General features: G+C 41.8%; 2 protein-coding genes across 8 annotated transcripts; one reads left to right on the top strand and one right to left on the bottom strand.

The window, feature by feature from the left end:
* Nucleotides 1-13: 13 nt before the first annotated feature.
* Nucleotides 14-25,029, bottom strand: TMEM231 (transmembrane protein 231). 5 transcript variants are annotated; one of them, XR_005069066.1, is made up of 7 exons: nt 24,764-25,029; nt 24,492-24,661; nt 16,012-16,140; nt 15,528-15,671; nt 5,432-5,513; nt 619-847; nt 15-582 (listed from the first exon to the last, which is right to left on the bottom strand). XR_005069066.1 is itself a non-coding variant. In XM_037063603.1 (7 exons), the coding sequence occupies exons 1-7, from the start codon at nt 24,900-24,902 to the stop codon at nt 240-242; spliced, it is 765 nt and encodes a 254-aa protein (XP_036919498.1). In that variant the 5' UTR covers nt 24,903-25,029; the 3' UTR covers nt 22-239. The 5 variants fall into 5 exon arrangements, 4 of the variants coding, with proteins under 4 accessions (XP_036919497.1, XP_036919498.1, XP_036919493.1 ...); XM_037063603.1 differs by having other exon boundaries at nt 22-286; nt 794-847; XM_037063598.1 differs by lacking the exons at nt 15-582; nt 619-847 and adding exons at nt 1,117-3,071; nt 3,426-3,531 and having other exon boundaries at nt 24,764-25,026.
* LOC118999209 (protein phosphatase inhibitor 2-like) lies at nt 8,620-9,351 on the top strand. Of its 3 annotated transcripts, XM_037063606.1 has the most exons (3): nt 8,620-8,869; nt 8,933-9,025; nt 9,137-9,351. In XM_037063606.1, exons 1-3 carry the CDS (start codon nt 8,620-8,622, stop codon nt 9,349-9,351), a joined length of 558 nt encoding a protein of 185 aa, XP_036919501.1. The 3 variants fall into 3 exon arrangements, with proteins under 3 accessions (XP_036919501.1, XP_036919500.1, XP_036919499.1); XM_037063605.1 differs by having other exon boundaries at nt 8,620-9,025; XM_037063604.1 differs by having other exon boundaries at nt 8,620-9,032; nt 9,141-9,351.
* Nucleotides 25,030-25,119: the final 90 nt, after the last annotated feature.

Below are 25,119 nucleotides of genomic sequence, written 5' to 3'. Positions count from 1 at the left end.
ACCCCCGTTCTAGCCAAGAGGGCAGCAAGTCCAGATAAATACAGGATACGTTTCAACAAATAAAGCAGATTTCCCCCTCCACCCCCTACAGATTAACAGAGCAGACTCCAGGCATCTGAAAATGACAGACTATTCTGACCTGGGTAATCCGCGGTGGGTTCTGAAAGCAGCCTCTGCTGCGGGAGCAAAGATTAGTGCATTCTCTCCAGAATGTGGCTTGGCAAGATGAATTTAAATCTTTAAGAACCGCCATAAGCTTTTGGAATTAGTAATTCCTTTCCAGGATCTATCTTAAGGAAATAAACCAGCAACAATGATTTATATACAGGGATCACAGAGTGTTTTTTATGACAACCAAAAAAAATTAGACATAATGCAAAAGATGAGAAAAATATGTCCTAGAATGCCAACAGCGGTTAACTTCTGGGTAGCAAGTTACAGACAACTTATTTTCTTTAGTTTTCTGTAATTACACATTTCCCCCAATAGGCATTTAGAACTTCTCTGGTCAGAAGGAAACTTCTTTTTAAAAGTATGAACATGAAAGAAAGAAAGGGGAAGGTATAGAATTGCTTTATTAACCTTACATGGTTAAGGGGACGAAATTGCTTTATTAACCTTACCTGATGGGACCTAAGTGGGGCTCTAAGGCCTCCATCTGATTCAAACAGAAACTGGATAATCACTTGGCAAAATTAGGGACTGCCCCCTCCAAATATTGACTAATTGTTTCAAACTCTGACTTAGCTATTTTCATTATAGCTCAGTTGATAAAATCCAGTATATTTCTCACCTTTTCTTTCAACTGCGCTGTGTGATTCAGATTCAGAAGCTACCAACAACTGATCTGTAAACAAAATAACATTCACCAGACGCAGTTGTAATTTTCCAGCCTGTGGTTTCCACACATCGTGCGGATTCCACCAAAAACTCACATGTACCTGGGGCTGGACCAGGGGACTTTTGCCAAAAGAGCTAACAAAAGCTCCAAAGTTTTTGGGCAGAGCCCTGGCAAAGCAAGGCTGCTGGTGAGTAACTCGGAGAAATGTGGGCCACCTCTGCCCTCCCCATTCTTCCCCTTTCCAAACCTTCCCCTCTAAAAAGCCACACGCAGCCTCCATTTTGAACACTTTAATTAGAAAGTTACAAAACATCATGGTTCTTTATACAAATTTTGCATGAAAATAATAAAATGCAAAGCAATTTTGCATTTTATACAAATTGCAAAATTTTGTACTCCTTGTACAAATTTTGTAAATTTTGTACATTTTATACTCCTTTAGCTGTCTTTCCATACCTCATCACCTTTTGGTAATTCAGAAGATTCAGTAACCAATTTTCATTTAAATCTCAAAAAAAGTTTAGGCATATAAATAAGCAGCCCTAAATTTTGAAAGCAAATCAGAAGGGCCAGTGTTAGGATATTTGGGTGCTTAAAATAGGTTTGTTTCCAAAACACTTATTTTGGCCAGCCTGAAAGAAAAGGTACTTTGGAAATAAGAACTGAATCTCCAAGGTTCAGTGAGGCACACACTGAGGTGTGTGTTTTTGAATGGGCCTGAAGCACAGGTCATGGTGGGCACGTCCTTCCAGTACCAATGACATCTCTGGATCAGGAAGCAGATCCATCTGTCCTTTGAGGAGGCTGCATGTTTTCTCAGGGCGAGGACAGAGGATCAGTCTTCTGTGTGCAACAAAGACCTGTTCCAGCACTCTGCTCCTGCAGACACTCAACTTAGTCATGAGGGTCATCTGGTGGCACTGCTTGTCATTCTGCTGCTGGCCAGGCTGGGCTGGGCTGCCTGGACGGGCATCCTCTTATTCCCCTCACTGCTCCCGTGTGTCTTCCCCCAAACTGCCTGCTCTGATGGGGGCCCTGTTCCTTAGTCAAGGGAAACACAAGTAGCCAGGCTTCCCGCTAGCCCTCCAAACAAACTCTGTGGTTGTTGGGCAGGGAGCCAACACCAACAACAGGTCCTCTGTCACCCATGTCCTTTTCGGGAAGGGGGAGGGGCTGGTGAGAAGAAGGAGTGGAAAGTGTCCAGGCTGTTAGATGAGGGCCAGAGAGAAAAAACCTGTTGTTACAATCTTTACTTCCCCCACGGTTGCTTAGAGGATTGTGAATGAAACAGCACTTTTGACTTCAGCCTGCTATTCCAGGGGCACAGACAGAGGGCAAAGGCAGGGCAAAGAGCCAGCCACATAAGAGCAGGATAAAGGGCTTTTCAACTAAGCTGATGACAGACGATGTCTGTTTGACTGAGGGCAGGTGGATGGTTCTAGTGTCCTCAAGTTGCCCACCCACCCCTGCATGCACACAGGTGTTTGTGAGCACTCTCTCTCTCTGCCCTCTTCTCCAATTCTCCAGTTAAAGGCGTCTCAGTTCTGGAAATCAAAGTTCTGAATGGGAAATTTCGGTGCCCAAGAGTAGAAAGTGCTAGTGATTTGAGTATCTGTCATGAGAGCCCAGAAAAAGAGTAAAACATGGTTTACAACAGGGGGAAGAAATGTATAGCATGTTTCTCAGTTTGAGGAAGAAAAAGTCTTTGCTTGACTAGAGATGGGACTCTCCTACATATCTAAACTGATAATATGTTTCTCTTGAAATTCAAGTCTAAGATTAAACAAAAAAAGCGGGAAGCAAATTACAGCCTTCAGGAACCCGCAGACCTTTCTGAAAACTAGTCTCTGATGATTTCAGTAGGCACTTATATGATATAGAATTTGCGTAGAGAAAAATTAGAAAGAGCTCTTCTTGGTCTCCGGTAAGAAAAGCACACGTGCTGATGCATGTCCAGGGGCTCTTTCCAGAAGTGTCCTAAGATGGCAGTTCTCAGAAGACAACATGAGGTAGCCAGAGTCCCGCTCAGAGTTCTCAGTCGAGGTCTTCCTACGATAAGTGCTCCTTACACAGTTCTCCCTGGGGCACTGCTATGACAGGGATGGTGGTGACCACTTGATTTTGAAACACAAATCTTTTGATTCTTTCAAACACCCAGAGGAAGATAAGTAGGATACTGACATACTGGATCCAGGCAAACTTTATAATTTCCCAGAATCCTGGTAGATAAGTACACACAGTTAAGGATTCTCAGATGACATTTTCTAAGCAAATGTGAAATTAAAGTTTAGACAGGATATGGCAAAAATGTTTCAAATACCTTTAAGATAAAAGGGATAATAAAATGTTATTAAGACATAAATATGGATGATTCTGACCTAGAAAAATTGCTCATGAAGGAACAGAAACAGGAAATGAGGTTTCCCCCCTGTGTGAACAACGCCCACAGTTGTTTGTGCGAGGCCTCAGTGCAGCAGCAGTTTCCACTCTAAGGCTTCCTGAACGTTCCTCCTTGGGACAAGTGAGGAATCCGTTTTTCTATTCTGAAACTGAGCTCCCGTTGGCTCCTTCACAGAAAGGATATGAAATAACTTCTACTGGGTATCGGATGACAGCGTTAATCACAAACGGAGCTTCAGCAGCCCTTCCCACCAGCCAGATGGGGTTGGGGTAGGTCAGGATGGTGGTTACTGCAATGCAATCCGGAGTTAGATAAAACATTGAGGGCTATGAAAGTACTGGTTTGACCTCTAGGGACAATTCTGTACTTCAGAACTCATCTCAAAGACATGATCCAAAAGGAAAGTGAAATTGAATGTGAAAAGTTGCTCACACATTATTTGTTAAAATGCTTGTCAAAATGCTTATGTTAAAATAAAGGGGATGTTCGATGTCACTAATCATTAGAGAAATGCAAATTAAAACTACAGTGAGATATCACCTCACACCTGTCAGATCAGCTATCATCAATAAATCAACAAACAGCACGTGCTGACAAGGACGTGGAGAAAGGGGACCCCTTTTGCACTGTTAGTGGGAATGCAGACTGGTGCAGCCACTGGGGAAAGCAGTATGGAGATACCTCAAAAAATTAAAAATGGATCTGCCTTTCAGCCCAGCTATCCCACTTCTGGGAATATATCCGAAGAAACCCAAAACACTAATTTGAAAGAACATAAGCACCCCTATGTTCATTGCAGCGTTATTTACAATTGCCACGATGTGGAAGCAGCCCAAATGTCCATCAACAGATGAATGGATAAAACAACTACGGGACATTTACACAATGGAATACTACTCAGGTATAAAAAAGAAGAAAATTTTACCCTTTGTGACAGTATGGATGGACCTGGAGAACATTATGCTAAGTGAAATAAGCCAGTCAGAGAAAGACAAATACCATATGATTTCACTCATATTTGGAATCTAATGAACTGAATTAACAAGGAAAATGGGGACAGACTCGTAGATGGAGAGCAGGATGACTGCTACTGGGGTGGGGAGGGGGAGGGATTGAGCAAAAAGGAAAAAGGACTGACTCATGGACATGGACAACAGGGTGGTGACTGCTGGGGGAGGGGCTGTAAGAACACTAAATAGTAATGGGAAAAGTACAATAGAGATTAAATTTAAAGAAAAACAATATGGAAACAGTCAATGTGTTCTATAGTTCTTGAGTGGCTAAGCAAAGGAATACCACTAAAAAGAATACCAATTAAAACTTTGTAGCAGCATGGGAAAATATTTATACTACTCAGTATAAAAATAAACTGGATCCAAAATTGTCTCTAAACTTGGATAGCAGCTATATAGAAAAAGATTTGCATATAGACAAAAACTGGAAGGAATAAAGAAAAAAACTTGATTTGTAGTTTTCTAAGTTTGGTCAAAGCTTTTATTTTTAAAATTTGTTTTTAAAATAATGCTGTTAGTGTATTACTCAAAATCAGGAAGAAATACTCGAATTGCAGTCCCCCCACTTGTTAAATGTCTGTGTGGTATCCATGATGTCTGGTTGCCAAGCAACACTTTAGTGCCTTTGGAGAAAACCTCAGACCACCAACCAGCCCAACATGCCAAGTTGAGCGTATGTGATGGCCTAATAGCCTCACCTCTGTAAGGAACAGACACACTTTGTTTATAGCCAGAACCTTGGGTGCCTCATGTCTATTCTCCTAATTCAGTTGTTGACATGGGGTGAGTCACTCACCTCCCCCATTTCTATTTGAAAACTAGGGGCAGTCATTTGCCTTTTTTAAAAATAAGTGTGGTAAAGGGAGCACTTCAGTTGAGCTTACATTTAAAACAAGGGAAACCCATCAAACCCATGGTGGGATAAATACAGCAATGAAGTGGCCCTTACCTGCTGAATCACAGAAGTAGGGGTGGGTAGGGTGTGGGTCTTTAGATTGAGAGGAAAAGGACAAATCTGGAGTAGCCTCCTGGATTTGCCCCCCATCACTGAGTATTCACTGGTTTTAACGTCTTCATCGTGATAAGGGTTCCAATTCTGTTTCAATTCCAATTTCTCTCCAAAGCCCCCACAAACCCGGGAAATCCTTGACAGATATCTGAATAAAATTTACTCACCATTCCTTTCTTGATAGGCAGCAACAATGTGGGTGAGGTCGTAGTCATAGGCAAAAGGGCTGGTCCCGTTGATGACGGACACCTGGGATGCAGCAGGAAGACCTGGTATGAGCATTTGAGCAGCTTCTTCTCTGGTCTTTCCACCCCCTGCCCACCCAGGCAGATCTGAGAGGCTACCTTCTTGTTTTGGGGGGCCTATTCCAGTATCAACAATCTTTTCTTCAAGGATGAACGACCTCTCTTGCAGTAATTGACTCTCAATCCTTCCCCTTATGAGATGGAAACAAGGGCCAATATCCACCTTTTATAGGTTTTACAGGTTTTAAAGCTACTTATAAAATACTGCTCTCTATTCCAATGAGAGAACTGAGTCCTTTAATTTTTAAAAATAGACCATATTTTCTGCCTTGGCTGATGTGGCTCAGTTGGTTGGGTGTCCTATAGTAACTGAAAAGGCTGCAGGTTTGATTGCCAGTCAGGGCACATACTTAGGTTGCCCAGTGGGGAGCATATGGAAGGCAACAAATTGATGTTTCTCTCTCACATTGATATTTATCTCTCTCTTTCGCCCCCTTCCCCACTCTCTAAAAGCAATAAAAAATGTCTTGAGGTGAGGATAAAAAAATAGGCGATATTTTCAACTCCCTTGTCTTTTCCTTACTCTTCTTTGGATGATCTCTACTTTATCCCTTCTAAATGCAAATTTGGAAATAAGGTAAAATGCAAATAGCAAGTATATAATCCTTTAAAGAAAATGACTTCCTGCCCTCAAATATCATATTCCCATTGACATAAACCTTCAGATAAAAGGTGATATGGGTTTCTAGGTGAAGACAGGACTCAGAATGCTGAAAACTTTGGGGAGGCATTAAAAAATGTAAAAAAAAAAAGGTTCCAGTCCAAGATTGCAACAAAGGAACTTCCTGAACTCACCTCCACCCACTGACACACTGAAGCCATGGCTATACATGGAGCAATTCCCTCTGAAAAAAATCTAGAAACTAGTTGAGTGACTCCTCCACGCTGGGCAAGTGAAGAAATACCCACATCACTCACAATGAAACAATCTTAGCACATCTTCAACTACGGGGAGCCACAAGAACAAAGAAGGCAACTTGGACAAGGACAAGATTTGACAGCAAACAAGAGCTCCGGCTGGGCTCATTGGTAAGATTCATTTCCTATGTGAGACCCTTCCATCAAGACTGGGAGAGGGGGCGCCCTGGCTCGTGTAGCTCAGTGGATTGAGCACCGGCCTGCGAACCAAAGGATCACGGTTCGATTCCCAGTCAGGGCACATGCCTGGGTTGCAGGCCAATTCCCAGCAGGGGATGCACGAGAGGCAACCATGCACTGATAATTCTCCCCCTCTCCTTCCCTTCCCCTCTAAAAATAAATAAATAAAAACTTTAAAAGAAATAAATTATTAGAAAAAAAAGATTGGGAGAGGGGGATGTTTTATCCAATGCACAAAAACCAAAGCAGAGAGTCAAGGAAAATGAAGAAACAGAGAAATATGCTCTGAACAAAAGAACAAGAAAGAACTCCAGAAATAGACCTTAATAAAATGGAGATAAGTGATTTATCTGATAGAATTTATCATCAGTCACAAAGATGCTCACTAGGGTCAGAGAACAATGCATGCAAAGTAAAAAAGGACATTATAAGAAAATCACAGGCAAATATCCCTGATGAACATAGATGCAAAATCCTCCACAAAAGATTAGCAAACCAAATTCAACACCACAATCAAGTAGGATTTATTCCAAGGATGCAAGTATGGTTCAACATCCACAAATCAGTAGATGTGATACACCACATTAACCAAATTAAGAATGAAAATCACCTCAATAGGTAGAGAAAAAAGATTTGATAAAATTCAACATCCATTCACACACACAAAAAAACCCTCAATAAAGTGGGTACAGAGGGAATGGGAACATACCACAGTGTAATAAAGGACATCTATGACAAGCCCATAACTAACATCATAGTGGAGAAAAGATTTCCTCTAAGATCAGGAAGACGATAAGGATGTCTACTCTCATTACTTTTATTCAACATAGCACAGGAAGTCCTGGCCAGAGCAATTAGGCAAGAAAAAGAAATGAAAATCATCCAAATTGGAAAGAAATAAAACTGTGTCTGTTTGCATATGATACAATATTACATATAGAAAACCCTAAAGACTCCACCAAAAAAACCTCTTAGAACTTACAAAATGAATCAGTAATGTTGCAGGATACAAAATCAATACACAAAATCATTTGCATTTCTATACACTAACAATGAAATATCAGGAAGCAAAATTATGAAAACAATCCGGCCCTGGCTGATGTGGCTAAGTGGATTGAGCACCGGCCTGTGAACCAAAGGGTCGCTGGTTCGATTCGCAGTCAGGGCACATGCCTGGGTTGCAACTCAAGTTGTACTCCTAGTAGGGGGTGTTTGAGAGGCAACCACACATTGAAGTTTCTCTTCCTCTCTTTCTCCTTCTGCCCTCTCTCTAAAAACAAATAAATAAATAAAAATCCCATTACACTGTATCGAAAAGAATGTAAGATATGTAGGAATAAATTTAACCAAGGAGGTGAAAGATCTGTTCACTGACATTGGTAAAAGAAACTGAAGAAGACACAAATTAATAGACAGATATTCTGTGTGCATGTATTAAAAGAATTAATTTAATGCTGTTAAAATGAAAAAAAAATGTCCATACTACCAGTGGAATCCTTATCAAAATTCCAGTGGCATTTTTCACAGCAGTAGAAAAAACAATCCCAAAATCTGTACAGAACCACGAAAGACCTCAAATAGCCAAAGCAATCGTGAGAAAGAACAAAGCTGCAGCCATCAAACTTCCTGACTTAAAACTATATTACAGGCTGCTGGGGCGGCAGGCCGGCTTCTCTACGTGGGTCACAACTGCGGACAAAGTGCGGGTGGCCAAGGGCGTGTATAGGGCCGCCAGCCAGGCTGGGCCAGATGCCAAAGTGGCGAGGTCGTTGTGCTGTGAGGAAGACACCATAAACCTTCTTCGCGACAGCAGGTGCGGCCATGTTAGCCCCAGGTGGGCTCAGCGGCTGCTTGGCCAGTCTAGGCTCGCGCCCAGCCCTTCCTGGACTCAACGTCAAGCAGCGACGCCGCCGAGGAGACCACCACAACCGACCAGGGCTGCAGGCAATGGCATGGCGGCCTCGCAGGCCTCGCTCAGGCCCCCAAAGGGGATCCTGAAGAACAAGGGCTCTACGACTTCCTCCATGGTGGCCCCCAGCGAACTGCAGCCCGAACTGCTGCCCAGCAGGAGTGGCGACGAACCGAGGAAAAAGTCCCAGAGGTGGGATGAAGTGAGCATCCTGGCGACATATCATCCAGCAGACAAAGACTATGGATTAATGGATATGGATGAAGCAAGCACCCTGTACCATCGCATGGGAGGTGATGATGAAGATGCAATGCGTGATTTCGAAGCCGCTCAAGCCCTGACCCCAGATGCATTAGCTAACAAATCGGCTGCTGCTGAGGGCTCAGAGCTAAAGATTCGGGTTCATGGACAGGACAGCAGTAATGAAGACTTCTCACCCGAGAAACAAGGTAAAAGGTCTTTATTGAGTGCCTGCTGTTTACTCTTTTGTAAGTGCTCTGTAGGAAATGCGCAGGGGGAAGAAAGGAGCCAGCTTCAGGAAACTTCCACAGCAGCTATAGAAAGAAAGCGACAGTTTGAAATGAAAAGGAAGCTTCACAGCAATGAAGGGCTGAATATTAAATTAGGTAGGCAATTAAGTTCAAAAAATCTAAATAGTGATGAGGAAGATGAAGAAATGTCAGAGACCGCAGCTGGAGAAAATATGGATATGAAAGAATCAAATCAAGGATCTACTAGTGGGGACCAACTGCAAACGAAATCACAGAGTTCATAGAAGAGACCTGTTCAACACTGTAATTGTCTGATACAAACCCTGTTACTATATTATACTGCTCCTCGTTCTCTGCGATTCGTGACTTAAGTACCAAAACGCATACCAGTTATTACATGTTACCAAGAGTTAAATAACTCTGGAGACTAATTGGACTGGAAATGCCTAATTGATACATATATTCTTGTATTTAGTACTTGACCAGAAATACAGCATAGTATCAACACTCCAAAACAGCACTACTTTTGTAAGAACACTGGTTAATTTGTATAAGATATTAGTTTTTTATGCTTGGAGGTTAGTATCTTGGGAAGAGGGAGAGGATCTAATTTATTTTCTTCACCTTTAGATGTGATAACTCATATATTTTTTAAATTGAAATTTATTTGGAGCAATAGATTATAGAGGCTGATAGATATTCAGTCTGAAAACTATTTTAACACGTCTCACCCTGATTTATGTGGTTAGTTGAAAAGAATTATTATAAGAGTTACTGTTGCATTTTTAGGCCTACTATCTTTAAAAATCCCTTTTGAGTTTCTTTATGTTTACAAGGAAGAGACTGAATTGTATCTCATCAAAACTAGCTTTATTCACAAATAAATTATCAAGTTGAACTTGCACTAATGGCTGCTCTTTTTTTGTAAGTCTGATTGGCAGACTTCAGATCAGTTTTTAAAATAAATATAAGTGTAATATAGCCTCAGCATTCCCTTTACATGCCTATCCTAACCACCTGCCTTTGCTTCTCACTCCTGTCCACATGTGTGCATGTGTGCACAATGACCCTTCACCTTTATAAAGGGTCATCAAGATTGTCCCAACATTAGGAACTCTTCCCGCACATATTCTGTGATTTACTGCAACAATCAAAATCTTATTTTGATGATCAGTGCCTGTTTTTTCTCCTGACAGATGGAGAAAATAGGTTAATAGCAGCAGTACTACAGACAGGAAATACAATTCAACTGCAGAATTTCTACACTGCTCTGAGTTACAGCTTGCTGATTAAATTGCTATTATTAGTTGATTGTTTGACCTCAATAGACCTTAGGAAACAACTGAGGTTCTTTTGCACGATGAGAGAACTGGGAGTCGGCAGTGATATGGTGACAGGTCCTGCCTGGACAGACAGAAGTAATCCTGAACACATTTCAATTTAAGAACTTTAATCTCTGCTTTAAGGGAATATGACAACGAATGCTATCACAACTGCTCTATTCTAACACAGTAAGGTTGAGATGTTTTTCCCCCCGAAATGAAGTGCTGTTCCCAAGTATCTTGGTTCAGTAATAGTTTCTTTGTAGTCAATTATTTGTATCTTAATTTTTTGTTAGTACTCAATGAATGCATCATATGAACAGACTTAAAATAATTTCTGAATACTATATATATGAAATGGCTTTTATTGAACAGCTTATCTTCTACTTACAAGTTTATGGAAATATCAATATGTCAAAATAAAGTGGGAAGGGAAACTGTATTATAAAACTATGGCAATAAAGACAGTATGGTATTAGCATAAAAACAGACATATCAATGGAACAGAATAGATAATCTGGAAATAAACCCAACAATGTAAGCTCAGTTAATTTTTGACAAAGGAGCCAAGAATACAATGGGGAAAGAACAGACTCTTCAATAAATGGTGTTCTGAAAACTGCACAGTCATATGCAAAAGAATAAACTGGACTCCTATCTTATACCACACACACAAATCAGTTCAAAATGGGTGAAATTCTTTATTGTAAAACTCCTGGAAGAAGACAAGGGGTATGCTTCCCAATATCAGTATCGGCAATAATATTTTTGTATTTCACACTAAAAGTACAAACAACAAAAGCAAAAATAGTAAGTGGGACTTCATCAGACTAAAAAGGTTCTGCATGGCAAAGGAAACCATCAACAAAATCAAAAGGCAACTTACAGTATAGGAGAGAATATTAGAAAATAATATACCTGATAAGGGTTAATATCCAAAATACAGGGTCCAGCAGAAGTAACACCTGCTTGAGTGTGGTTGGTAGGTGTGTAATGTGAGTGTGGTAATTTCTAGTTTAATTTGAACATTTCACCTAAAATGTTATATGGTGTGCTTGAGTGTGATATTGTTATGTTACAGAATTACATTCTGAACTTCTGCCAAGATGGAGGCATAGGTGGAAACACAGTGCCTTCTCCCACAACCAAGTTTGAACACAACAAAGGTTTGGAGAACAATGACACACCCAAAGACCAGAAAACGGAATTATACGGAAGTCCGACAACTACGAACCGTTCAACGGGGATGGTAAGAGAGGCGGAGCCAGCAGCGGAGCTGGGTCAGGCAGGACAGATCCCCTGACCTAGGCGGAACCAGTCGGGGTGTGGGGCAGACTGACCGCGGTCGCACATTCGCGCACAGTGAGACAGACCACGCAGGCCCCAGGGGGCGAGCCCAGTGGTGGAGGGCTGACGGCGGTGGCACACTCGCGTGCAGTGGAACGAAATGCATGGGCCTGGTGACGGTGGTGGATGCGGCGCCGCAGTGGCAGGCGGCAGACGGGAAGCCATTGTCCCTTTGACCCTGCCCCCACATACAACGTCACAACCCAGAGACTTAGTTGCCATGTTCTAGTGAACACTTTAGGGCTCTGATCCTGCTACGGAACAGGCACGAACAGCCCAAAAGATGGTGCAAGAAGAACTCAAAGTCTCAGAGCCAATAACTCTCAGCGACCGAGAAATTGCCAGCCTCTCAGAAGCACAATTCAGGACACTATCAGGATGCTCACAGAACTGGTGGATTATAGTCACAAACTAGAGGAACATAGTCACAAATTAGAGGAACATATGAAGGCTAAACTAATTGAAATGAAGGGAGATGTCCAGGAAACCAATAGCAATGGAAAGGAAACTGGGACTCAAATCAATGGAATGGACCAGAAGGAAGAACAAAACATCCAACCAGAAAGGAATGAAGAAATGAGAATTCAAAAAAATGAGGAGAGGCTTAGGAACCTCCAGGACATCTTTAAACATTCCAACATCCGAATTATACGGGTACCAGAAGGGGGAAAGAAACAGCCACGAGTGGAAAACTTATTTGAACAAATAATAAAGGAGAACTTCCCCAGTCTGGCAAAGGAAATAGACTTCCAGGAAATCCAGGAAGCTCAGAGAGTCCCAAAGAACTTGGACCCAAGAAGGAACACACCAAGGCACATCATAATTACATTAGCCAAGACTAAAATGAAGGAGAGAATCCTAGAAGCAGCAAGGGATAAGGGGACAGTCACCTACAAAGGAGTACCCATCAGACTGTCAGCTGATTTCTCAAAAGAGACCTTACAGGCAAGAAGGGGCTGGAAAGAAGTATTCCAAGTCATGAAATCCAAAGACCTACAGCCAAGATTGCTTTATCCAGCAAAACTTTCATTTAGAATGGAAGGACAGATAAAGTGCTTCTCAGATAAGGTCAAGTTCAAGGAGTTCATCATCACCAAGCCCTTATTATATGAAATGCTAAAGGGACTTATATAAGAAAAAGAAGATGAAAAATATGAACAGTGAAAGGACAGCAAACTCACAGTTATTAACAACCACAGCTAAAACAAAAGCAAACCAAGAGGACAGCTAGATCAGGAGTGGAACCATAGAAATGAAAAACACATGGAGGGTTAGAAACAGGGGGGTGGGAGGGGGAGAATGGGGGAGAAGGCACAGAAAATAGCATAGATGGTAGGTAGAAAATAGATAGGGGGGAGGGCGAGAATAGTGGGGGAAATATAGAATCTAAAGAACTTGAGACACGTGGTTATAAACTAAGGGGGGGAGAATGGTGGGGGAGGGAGTGTGCAGGTGGAGGGGAATGAAGGGGGGGAATAGAACAACTGTAATGGTATAATCAATAAAATATATTTTTTTAGAAAAAGAATTACATTCTTATGATTTTGTAATAAAGGGGGCATTATTTGTGCTGGACTCTATACAAAAAACTCATACAACTCAACAGCAAAAAAAACTAATTTAAATAAATAAATAAATAGATAGATAGATAAATTTGATTTAAAAAATGGGCAGAGGAACCTAAGAGGCATTTTTCCAAAGAGGACATACAGAAGGCCAACAGGTACACGACAATGTGCTCAACATCACTAACCATCAGAAAAATGCAAATCAAAACCACAATGAGGTATCACTTAAGGGCTGTTACCAAAAAGACAAGAGATAACAAGTGTTGGCGAGGACAGGAGCAAAAGGCAATACTTGTTCACTGTTGGTGAGAATGTAAACTGGTGCAGCCAGTATAGAAAACAGTGTGGAAGTTTCTCAAAAAATTAAAAATAGACCTACCATATGATCCTGAAATCCCACTTTTGGGGATGTATCTGAAGGAAATGAAAACAAGATGTGGAAGAGATATCTGTACTCCCCTATTCACTGCAGCATCGTCACTCACAGTAGCCACGACATGGAAACAACCTAAGTGTCTTTAGTGGTTGAATAGATGAAGAAGAAGATGTGAGATGCATGTGTATGTTTGTGTGTGTGTATGTATATATATTCAGACATTAAAAAGAGGGAAATCCTGCTATTTGCAGCAGCATAGATGGACCTTGAAGGCATTATGCTAAGTGAAATAAGCCAGATAGAGAAAGATAAATACTGCAGAGTATCACTTATATGTGGAATCTAAGTAAAAAGTCAAACTTACAGAAACAGAGCAGAAAATTGGTTGCCAGGGGCTTAGAGCTGGGGGCAATGGAGAGAGGGCGAAAGTACAAAGTTTCAGCTACAAGATGAATAAAGGCTGAGGATCTAATGTATAACATGATGACTATAGTTAATGATACTGTATTGTATAAATGAAATTTGCTAAGAGAGTAGAACAAAATGTTCTCACACATATACAGTAAAAGATGAATATGTGTGGTGATGGATGTGTTAATTAACTGAGAGGAATCCTTTCATAATGTACACATCTATCAAATCATCATAATGTATACTTTAGCTTACAGTTTTGTCAATTATACCTCAATAAAGTTAAAAGGCACCAGCAAAGACCTTTTCCAAGCCATATTAAGTTTATACCTTATAGTCCTCCTTTTTTCCCAACTTACATTGATTATAGCTAGGGTAACCATAAATCCTACTTTGTCTGAGCCAGTCCTGCAATAACTGATAACATCCTTCTTCCCTTTTCAAAAATAGCCCAGCCCAACTTATATAGCCCCCCTTGGGATATAAGAAAAGTTAGTAGTAATGAGTGTTTAGATGCATGAGTTCTGGTCTCAGACAGACAATTCATGGCCCTGTCACTTTCATGCTGTGGGGCTCTGGAAAAATTCATTAATCCCTGCAAGTCCCAGTTTTCTCAAGTGGAAAATGAGACTTCATTCTTTCAACAAATGTGTCTGAGTGCTTACTATGCACCAGGCACTGTTTTAGGTACTGGGGTGGAAGTAGAGATGTCAGTGCTTTTTCTGCTGAGGGAGACAGCAAAAAAACAAACTGAAAACGTATCTTTATATTTCTGGTGGAAGAAAGTCAATCGAGGTGACAGAGAGAGGCGGATAGAGGGGTGGGGATAGAAGTGTCAGGGAAGGGCTATGTTCAGAGATATTTACACAGGGAACTGAATGGAGTGGCAGATTAAGCTCCATGTGTCTTTAGCAGAGGGAAAGGCAAGTGTAAAAGCGCCGAGGCAGCAGTTGCTGTGTGGCACAAAAGCCAGTATGGCTAAAAAGGAGCAGGGGGGACAATGACAGGACAAGCAGCTGCAGAGCTGGGAATGTGGAGTAGACTTCCCCTGGGGTTGCTGGGATGAATATTCTAACCTCTTAACTCAGGACTGGCATATATTATCTGCTCAATAATTGGTCACTCGTTTTATTTTTGAAATGGTTTACAGGAACTGTAAAAGATCACTTTCAATATGGTGTGTGTGTGTGTGTACACATCCAAAAGCAATGAAATATTTGGTCCTTAGATAAAAACAAAGATTTTCTTCTCTTTCTAGATGTAAACACAGGCACGTCTGTCTCCACATTTTGAGAATTCACGGCAGAGATTCCTCAGAAATCCTCTTCCATGCCCCTACTGAGAAACACTGTTTCCAACTTTCATTTGCCCTCTTCAAAGAATTGCAAACACTGACATGTAGAAACAGAGGAGATGGACAAGAGAAGCATCCTTACATTGTACCGAACATCTAGGCCACTGTAGCTCAGGGGCTGCTTCTGTTGCAGTCGCAGGTCTCCGTTCACATATAGCTCGGACCCCGGAAGAGCAAAGGAGGACTGGAGAAATGCCATGCTCTGCATCACGAATGTAGACATCCTCTGAAATCATTAGAGGGAGAGACAATATCAATTTCGGTCAGATCTTAAGGGCTTTGGGTTCTAAGCGCTCCCTGTCTGTGGCTGAAGCCTAGTGGTTCCACACATACCTGGCTTAGCTCTGCAGGAAGCGCTCTGCCCAGAACGCTTTGAGGTGTTAATAGCTTGCACAAGTCAATGTGACCCTAACGAAATACATTTAGTCTGCCTAAATTAAATCCCAAACTACACCAGAGAAAAGAGCCTTTTTCCATGGTGTGGGTTTTCCTAGAAATCAGAAGAGGGCTCTGATCTATTAAAAGACAAAAGGAAGAGGACAGGCTTCCCTCAGGAATTGACTCACGTGCAATTGGTAGGAGAAAGTCAAGATGAGTTGCACCCCAAGAACGTGCTCTGTGGACTGCAGCGGAAGCTCCAGCTTAAAATGTAACATGTCCATTTTCCCATCCTGGTTCCTGTCTTCTTCTCTAGTCTAGGAAACCCAAAGAGGGCCAGTGACCCTGGTCCTTATTAAGGCAGGAAGAATCCACATCCTGGTGGTATATACACTATGACCCATTGTTCCGCTATACACAGGTATTATGTCCCTCATCAAAAGAAAAAGAGAAAAATAAACATCTATAAGTGGATCGATATTGGAAAAACAGACACAATCTGCATACTTGTGCTTCTCAAATATTCAAGGGCTGTCCTGAACGGGAATTTGAAGTGGTGACAGCACTAAACATCTGGATGGCACTTTTCTTTTTCAGTTGTCTCATTTGACCTTTGTTTGTTTTGTTGCTGGCATCTTCTGAGGTTGTAAGGAAAATTTAAATAGCACATCAGAATTGTTTTCTACTTGTCTAGAAAAGAAAGTAATACTAATGATTTTGCACTCCCAACTCAGCAAAAAAAAAAAAAATCAAAACCCACCAAGCTCTATTTATACATCCTTAAACCACAAATGCCTTTGCTTCAGATTCTCAGTGTTGGACCTCATCTCATTATTGTCAGCACTTTAAAGCCTAGTGCACCTTTTAGTACCAATCAATAAAATGAAAAAGGAAGCTCTGCAAAATCAGTAAGCCGTTAAATCAACACAGATACTTTATAAATTATGGACATGAAATGTAGGGAAAAGCAGGTCTTAAGAGGGAAAAGGACAAATTACAGCTCATAAAAACTCTGGCGGTCCTGTGTTTTTGTACCCAGGACCCAGTCCTGCCATCTATAGTCTTATCTCACAGTGTTCCTAAAATGACCAGCAGGAAAGGATGGTTACTGAAACGGGACCACTGCTTCCCCTACGTGATTCCTTGGCACAACTCTGGACTTTGTTGCTACAACTGATCCTTTTTCAGTGTAGGTTCCCAGAGGATTTTACTGCAGTGTATCAGCATTCCCACCTGAATTCTCCACCTACTGATTCATTTTTATTTCCACTGATACCATTATGCAAGGAAAATTCTTGGTTCTTATGGAGATATCTCAGTTTCCAGAAACTTCCAATTGTTTCTTTCCTTCTGGACAATACTGCCCTTATCCTAGAACTTGTTATAGGGAAACCTGCCCTCTCACTTCTGTTGGATACTGTTTTCTCTGTCCCGTTCCATCCGCTTGGCAGGTTCAAGGGAGGGATCTGTTATCAGGGATGATGATCAAGTTACTGAGGCAATTACGTATTAGCAATTATGACAGAGTAGAAAAGAGGCTGCTTTGTCTTTCCGTGAATCTTCTTCAGTTGGTATCTGGGAAGACTTGGAAGACAAAATCAGGTTAACTCTCTAGTGATCTATGCCTTCTGGATCCTTAGTGTTAAATAGAAAGACGAAGATCAAATGTTTCAACCTGCAAGTGAGGATAGTGGCCAGGAGGGAATTCCCAGAAGAATACAGACTACGACACAGTGTGGGAGGGAGAGGAAAGCAGCTCATTTGACTTTGAAAATAAGTTTAAGCTAAGCAGAGCAAGTATTGTCCCCACTGTATAGATGAGGAAATCAAGGCTCAGGGAGGCAAAGGGATTTGTTGGGTACGGCTGGTGATGGTGAGGACTTGCAACTACACCTTTGACTTCAGATCCGGTTCCTTCCAGAGCTAAATATCTGGACATTTTACAAAACAAAACAAAACCCCAAAACAACTCAAGATGTTGGGTAGGACAAGTATTTTTGCAAAAGCCAGCACCAAAAGTACAAGTCTGTACACTTGTTTGACACTTTGACTCCAAGTTCAGAGAAGACAGAGATCTGGCATGGCATCGTAATTAGCATCTATTTGTTAAATTCACTCATTAATCTGTCAAATATTTTTTGAGGATCTACTATATGTCAGGCACATAGTAGGTGCCAGGAATATAATGGCAAACAAAATAGACCAAGTTCCCCACCCCCCGCGCCCCCACCCTCTGCCAAGGGAGCTTACATTCCCAGCCAGGGAGGCAGATAATAAATCAATAAAGAGGTAAATTCATACCAATATTAGGTAATGATAAGTGCCACAAAGAAAAATGAAACAGTCTAAAATTAGAGAATCACCAGGGTAAATTTTTTTATAGCAAATTTTTACAGAAAATATTCAAGACCCGACTGTTGGAAACCTGAATGGAGTGAAGTGAGGAGACGCGGAAATGTCCGTGGGAAGTGTGATCCAGGCTAGCAAAGTGAACATGCACGGGGGGAAAAGCGAGTCAGTGTTGAAGAGAGTGCTCCTCGGCCAGTGCAGCTGAGCACAGGAGGGAGACAGACAGACAGGACCAAGAGAGAGCCATGGGGGCGAGAGCGGATGCAAAGGGTGCATCTCCTACAGTGACCTATCACCAAGGTAGAATCTCACTCCTCTAAGGCTGGCAGGTTGGGCCACATTTCTACACCATGACTTGGACAATTAATGAAATCGATTATTTAATTCCATTTAGTTCAAATCAATCTCAACACATGTGTATTAGCTATAAAGGCAGGCATTCAAAGAGTTAATACTTCTCTTATTTGACACAAGTTCAAGGTTATTATTTAAAATCAAAGTTGTGTCTGGCTAAGACACTTCATAAATCACACCATCACCTTATTTCTGTAAGGTATATTTGCAGTTTGGAACAATGTTTATATCCAATGATTGTTCCATCTGATTCCAGTGCATAACCCAGGAGACAGATATTCTTATTAGCAATAATTAGAGAGGTAGGCTCTACAGCATGCTTGTCATATAGACATTTACACTGAGGCCAAGAGAGGTATGGAACCCAGTAGCAGAATTGGGTCTAGGATTTAGGTTTGCTGACTTCTGATTCAGTGCTCCTCTGTAATAGCCCACAATAACTGTAATTTCAAAGATTTCTGATAGTTTAAGGAGGATAATCCTTTACAGATACATGTGAAATCAATGCTCATATACTAGATAGGATAAATATAGCCATTGTTGGATTTAGTCAGTGCATATTAGTCTACTTATATATAATCAGAAAAGCAGAAACTAGCTCTGGCTAGTGTGGCTCAGTGGATTGAGCGCAGACTGCAAAACAAAAGGTGTCCGGTTTGATTCCTAGTCAGGGCATGTGCCTGGGTTGTGGGGCAGGTGCCTAGCTGGAGGTGTTGCAAGAGGCAACGATTGCTGTATCTCTCACACATTGATGTTTCTCTCCTTCACTTTCTCCCTCCCTTCCCTTCTCTAAAAATAAATTAAATTTTAAAAAGAAAAACAAAAACTAAACAGTTATCTTAATAGAGGACTAAACAGGCAAAAGGGAATGCTGTGATAACACAGAATGGGCAGCTGCAGGTGGCTTCTCCAGTGCCTGAAGCTGGAGAAGGAAGAGAACCCAGAAGAGGCTGGTGTAACCTGCAGGAGCTGGGACTCAGACCTTGAAGAGGGAGTGCTACCTCTGATATTTCCAGAGCCGGAGGAGGAACCCACTAGAAGGAATCAATAAGGCTGGAGAAAAACTTACTCCTCCCTGTTTGTATCACCCCAGCAATGGTTCTTCACCCCGGCAGTGGAAACTGGTTTCAGTTTCCTTTTTTTCCTATTCCCAGAACAAGGGTCACCATGACTCCTACTGACAGAACGTAACAGGGAGTTAGTGGCAAGATGGCAATGTGGTTTTCAGCAGCCCAGCCTTGAGCATCACAAAGCAGAGGGATAGGAGTGTGGATTTGGAGCTGAGACAAAAACCTAAAAACAACACACCACTGACTGTAAAAGTTGCTATAAATATAAGGAATGTAATTGTTTACAAATGCCCTGACTTGCAATATTTTTCCCATAAACGATTCTAAAGTATCTCATGTTTTTGAAAGGTTTTCAAACCGTTCATTCTTTTGAGTCATATTCTTTTATTAAAGGTTAATTCCCTAGTTTCTACCAGTGTTCATTTTACCATATATTTGTCATCACTGAGTGTTCCATTTTTTTTTCTTTTTGTCTCCTGCAAAGTAGGGATCACTATTTCAGAGCTCCTAGACTCATCATATTCTTGCTACCTGTATTTCAGTGAACCTAAGATACCATCAATTATAAAATGCACCATTATTTTATGTACCAGTAAGAAAGGAAAAAGAATTCAAATTAAACTATGACACAATGTTTCTAATCACTTAGAATATTTATTTTATACTTATTCAAAGAGTTTTTAGTGCACTCTCTGCAAGCCTGTGCCTTTCCCTTTCCTCTCTTCTTCCTTCCCAGGAGTGCACATCCTAAATTCTAAGGGACCCCATGAGACTTGCAACCAGGGGAGCAGCAGCAGCTTGGTCCCCAGGCTACCCCCCTGAACCTGTCTTCAAGGCCCCCCTTCCTCTGAGTCTCCAGTGAGCTGACAGCAGCCCCACCTTGGCTCACTTCATTCCCATGTTTCTAAGGAGCCAAAGCAGCCCCACCTAGTCCCCTTCCTGTTCGTTCTTCTGCCCTAAGCCCTTCTTGGTTTCACTGGCCCAGCTTTAATAAGCATGCTCTTAAACTGAAAAAAAAAAATAAAAAGAGCTTTTAGACTTAGGCATATTTATATCAGATATCATACTTATGCACACAATTATAGTAAAATAAATTGATCAGGGGCTCCTAAAAGTTCTTTACATCATGATTCTTTTGAATCGCTTTTTGACCCAGTGATATTCATATTTTTCTAAGCAATGTTGTCCTTTGTGCCATCAAGCACATTGGTGATAAAGGATTTTTTAAAATTTCATGAAATCCACTGGTCTGGGCTCTTGAACAGGCTTTAAAATTATGTGAAGCTAGCCTATTTTGAAATGCCTCTTGAATCTCCTGTTACCCACTCCCCATTTGGCTCTTAAGGGTTAAAATAATAGTATTTTACTATCTTACTATTTTGTCAATTATACCTCAATAAAGCTGAGAACAACAACAGTGTTTTACTGTGGTCTCTGAGGTTTTCTTTCATGCTGCTGATGTGCCTGCTGAAACTTTTAGCGCTGGCACTTTTGATGTTTGCACCCATGTAGGCAATGAGGACTCTGCCAAGCTTGTCCCCTGGCCAACAGCCGTCATAAGATACCATAGGCAGGAAGACACACCCTGATTTCAGAGATGTAAAAACAATAAAGTGCCTCAGACACGTGGACTCTCCACTCTCCTTCCTATCGCCTTCAGCCCCCAGATTCTGTGGGTTCACAGATGCCCTAAAGAGCCAAGTCAGCCTCATTGAGGAAAAAAATCTAGATGTGTTTTTTTCTTCTCTCATTTAAAACAAGAAACTTGACTTTAAAGCATTAAAAATATAGGGACTTTAGAAGAGATGCTGTCCAAGGTGAACTGACCAAAACAGAAGCAAGGTCATTTCTGACTTCTGAGGCATTTTCCCAAATTAGCAACAGAAAAGCCACCTCCCAGCATTTAACCAAACTTTGATCTAAAACCACTGCTTCCTTGGCTTACTGGCTATTTCTAGGTTGGGCTGTAGGTCAGTCTATTTATGTTCAGAGTTAGAAAAGTGAAGAATTTTGTTGTAATAAGGGTTAAGAGTTTAAGATATGGAACAAGAAATCCTTGAGCTCATCCAGGAAGGCGGCAAATCAGTAACAGAGAAAGACTATAGATGACAAGGTCATTCATTGCTTATAGACACAGGCCTAGAATGGAGGGGGGTGGGGAAACTAACAGAATGAATGCATTTTGGGGATATCAAATTGCCCAGTATTAAAGAAGATTAGTACTTGTGGGCACCATAAAAATAAGAGGTAGGCTTGCCCTGGCCGAGTAGCCCAGTTGGTTACAGTATGGTCCTGATGCACCAAGGCTGCAGGTTAGATCTCTGGTCAGGGCACATTCAAGAATCAACCAATGAATGCATTAATGAGTGGAACAACAAATTGATGTTTCTCTCTCTCTCAAATCAATTTAAAAAATTCTAGAAAAAAAGTGAAGATTACATTAAAAAAATTTTTAAGTAAGGCCCTGGCTGGTGTAGTTCAGTGGATTGAGCATGGGCCTATGAACCAAAGGGTCACTGGTTCAATTCCCAGTCAGGGCACATGTCTGTCTCTCCCTCTCTCCTTTTCTTCTCCTGTCTCTAAAAATAAATAAATAAAATATTTTAAAATAAAATAAAATAAAAAATAAAAAAATTTTAAGTAGTAAAAGGTAGTCTCAGCTTTGCAGATTTAAAATTAGAACACACACTCACCAGAAGCAAAGGAACATGGGCAGTGCCTCAAGTGAGCAGTGTCTGGGTGAAGAGATTAGGGGCTAACTAGCAGTCCAACTGGGGAGTCAACCAGTTGTGGTAGATGAACGAATGGCAAGAATAAGAAAAAACCAATGCTATGTACTTGTTTTTAGAATTAAGTTTTCATGATTATTTCTTAGATTCAAGTAACCAGAAGAGTATGACTGAGAGGAGTATACAAATGTCAAAACAAAACAAAACAAAACACTGCTACTCAAAATTTCAAAGACAGAGAACACTAACCTAGAGTATCATTAATATGTTACATCTCTGTTTGTTTGGAATTAAAAAAAAAAACCTTTCCTTTCCACTCTGGGAAAAGAAACATGCACAGAGAAATGGAAGGTAAGCATACTCTGGTACTGGCCTTTCATCCAGTCACCCTTCCACAGAAGCATTATAATCTCAAATAAGAATAAAAATGGAGCCCTGGCTGGTGTAGCTCAGTGGATTGAGCAGGGGCCTGCGAACCAGACTATCACGGTTTGATTCCCAGCCAGGGCACATGCTTAGGTTGCAGGCCAGTTTCTGGCAGGGGCCAGTTCTCTGCAGGGGATGCACCAGAAGCAACCATACATTGATGTTTCCTTCCTCTCTCCTTCCCTTCCCCTCTAAAGATAAATAAATAAAATATTTAAAAAAAGAATAAAAATGGGCAATATGTCATGAGTAGTGAGGAGCTATTGAAAGAAATTTGTCTCCTACTCCAGTTCTATTTTTAGAACCAGTTTAAAACTCCTGATCATTTAAAGAATCACAGAGTTCAAAAATGCTTATTACAAAAGCCAGAAGACTTCCACCCCCATGGCAAATGTTTTCATCTCATTTCGGGCGTTCTCTGTTGACTTCCCACAAGAAGAGATAAAGATTTAATTTTCTTCCCCATACTGTCCACCAACCCCCGGCCCCCCACACACACCCCAATCCCAGGACAGAGTTAAACTCTCATTTGACTATGTAAATCCTATTCACAACAAATTAACTTTCTCACTTATTCCTTACTTTTTACTTCTCTGGAGTTAGTAATTATTTTACTTGCTGCTTAGTTTCCCATGTACTTATAAATTTTAACAAACAACTTCTACTGAAATTCCTCACAATGTAGTCTTTATTCAAAGTCTTGTTTACTGCAGTATTCTAATAGTGGAAAAGTGAAAACAAATCAGGGAACTGGTCAAATCCATTACAGTTCCATATTCCCATGAAATACCTTGTAGATCTTAAAAAGAATAATGTTGGTTAACAAGTGTTGATACATGTACCAAACCGAGCCTTTAACTTTGTCGTTAGATATACTGGTAATCAGAAAAAAATATAAGAATACTTAAAGTAATCAGAAAGAAGTAATCTGAATCATATTTTGTTTGTAGTTATTGATTCAACTAATCAAATTTGTTTTCCATTTCATTTAGTTGCTGGAAAAAAGTCTTAAATTTTTTTTTTCAGCTACACAAGTTTATCTTGCAGGCCAATCATCTCGGGGATGTTTACAGAGATTCAGCTTCAGAAGGAGGAAAACCAGAATTTTCGTATGTTCTCCAAAAAATGAGCGGAAAGGGAGTGCTTGTAAAGGAAGCACTCACTTACCTGAAACAAATACTAAATCACAGACAGTATATGCTCCATTTTCATCCTGGACAGCTGCAGAATGGAGCTGCGTCGGAGACCAGCCCTGGAGTGGGGAGGGCCATTAACCAATCAGGGGCTGGGCTTCCCCGCGTCAAGTCTGCATGAAAATGCCTGCTCTTTCTGTTCCCGGTGTTTAGATGCACAATTGCGGCAACACCACGACGTTAACAAGAACACCACTCGTCCTTCATGACTCCTAAAGGAACTTTCACGACCACCTTTATGGTCCATGTAAATGAAGGTCCATGGCCTTCATTTATGGCCAGGTCCATATAAATGACGGGAGCTAGAAATAGGCTGCTTCAGGCTTCTGGACGGCTTGGGGAAGTCGAATGAAACAAGAGATTTACTCCCCAGGAAGTTAAACATTTGTTCAGGCCACTGAGTCTGTGTACACAACTTACTGTGGGTTCGCGAACCCCTAAGACCTAAGCTGGGCTCTCCCGGGGCCTGGCCGTTCGCCCCCCTTCGCACCCCTCTCTCTGCCCAGTCTCGGCCCCGGGCAGCTAGGCCCCGGCAGGAACCACGCACCGAAACGAGTGGGACGCGCAGGTGATGCCCTTGCAGCCGGTTGAAGGCTGGGAACGTGCTCCAGGCGAGGAACCCGCTGCGCTCCGGTCCCAGCAGGGCCAGAAACAGCACCTGGTGCTGGAAGCGAACGGTGGGCTGCTCCTCGTAGCTGCTCCTCTTCAGCCAAAACCCTGTGGTAAAGAAGGCGGGAAGGATGTGGGAAAATGTCAGGAAGGCCGGCGCTAGTGCAGCGGGACCGAGGGAGCTGCGGCGCGCACCGACAGCGGGCTCACCATGGCTCCGGAAGGCCACCAGCAGCGGCGGGATGTACGTAAGCGCGGTGGCCAACAGCAGGAACACTGCAGCCTTGGAACAGAGCCCCGCGCGGTAGCCGCGCTCGACTGGTTGAGAGAAGAGCTCGTAGAGCGCCATGTGGGATACACAGAGTCCGTCCCCCCTCTTTCAGATCCCTTCGCGGTTGGGGAGGGATGAGCAAGTTTGGCTTCTCCTGGTTGCCATAGTCTTGGTCGCCAAGGCAACAGACAACGCAAAGAACGGAACCAATTGAAAGGACTCGGGGCCCTGGTAGGGGTGGAGCTAACGAGGGGCGGTGCCCAAAGGGACCTCCCACTTTGCTTTACAGATTACG

Source organism: Sturnira hondurensis, unplaced genomic scaffold (genome assembly GCF_014824575.4).
Source record: "Sturnira hondurensis isolate 20B ecotype Veracruz unplaced genomic scaffold, ASM1482457v3 Scaffold0014745, whole genome shotgun sequence".
Classification (NCBI taxonomy): Eukaryota; Metazoa; Chordata; class Mammalia; order Chiroptera; family Phyllostomidae; genus Sturnira; species Sturnira hondurensis.
This window is presented reverse-complemented; position numbering and strand designations above follow the sequence as displayed.

Excerpts from the sequence above, each read along its gene's own strand:
- LOC118999209 (XM_037063604.1), top strand. The coding sequence starts at position 8,620 with ATGGCGGCCTCGCAGGCCTCGCTCAGGCCCCCAAAGGGGATCCTGAAG. Across the intron at positions 9,033-9,140 it reads CCCGAGAAACAAGGTAAAAG|AAAGCGACAGTTTGAAATGA; the intron begins GTCTTTATTGAG and ends AGCTATAGAAAG.
- TMEM231 (XM_037063598.1), bottom strand. The coding sequence starts at position 24,902 with ATGGCGCTCTACGAGCTCTTCTCTCAACCAGTCGAGCGCGGCTACCGC. Across the intron at positions 16,141-24,491 it reads TGCGCGTCCCACTCGTTTCG|ACTAGAGAAGAAGACAGGAA; the intron begins GTGCGTGGTTCC and ends TGGGTTTCCTAG. Across the intron at positions 3,072-3,425 it reads TACCCAGTAGAAGTTATTTC|TTATCTACCAGGATTCTGGG; the intron begins ATATCCTTTCTG and ends AACTGTGTGTAC.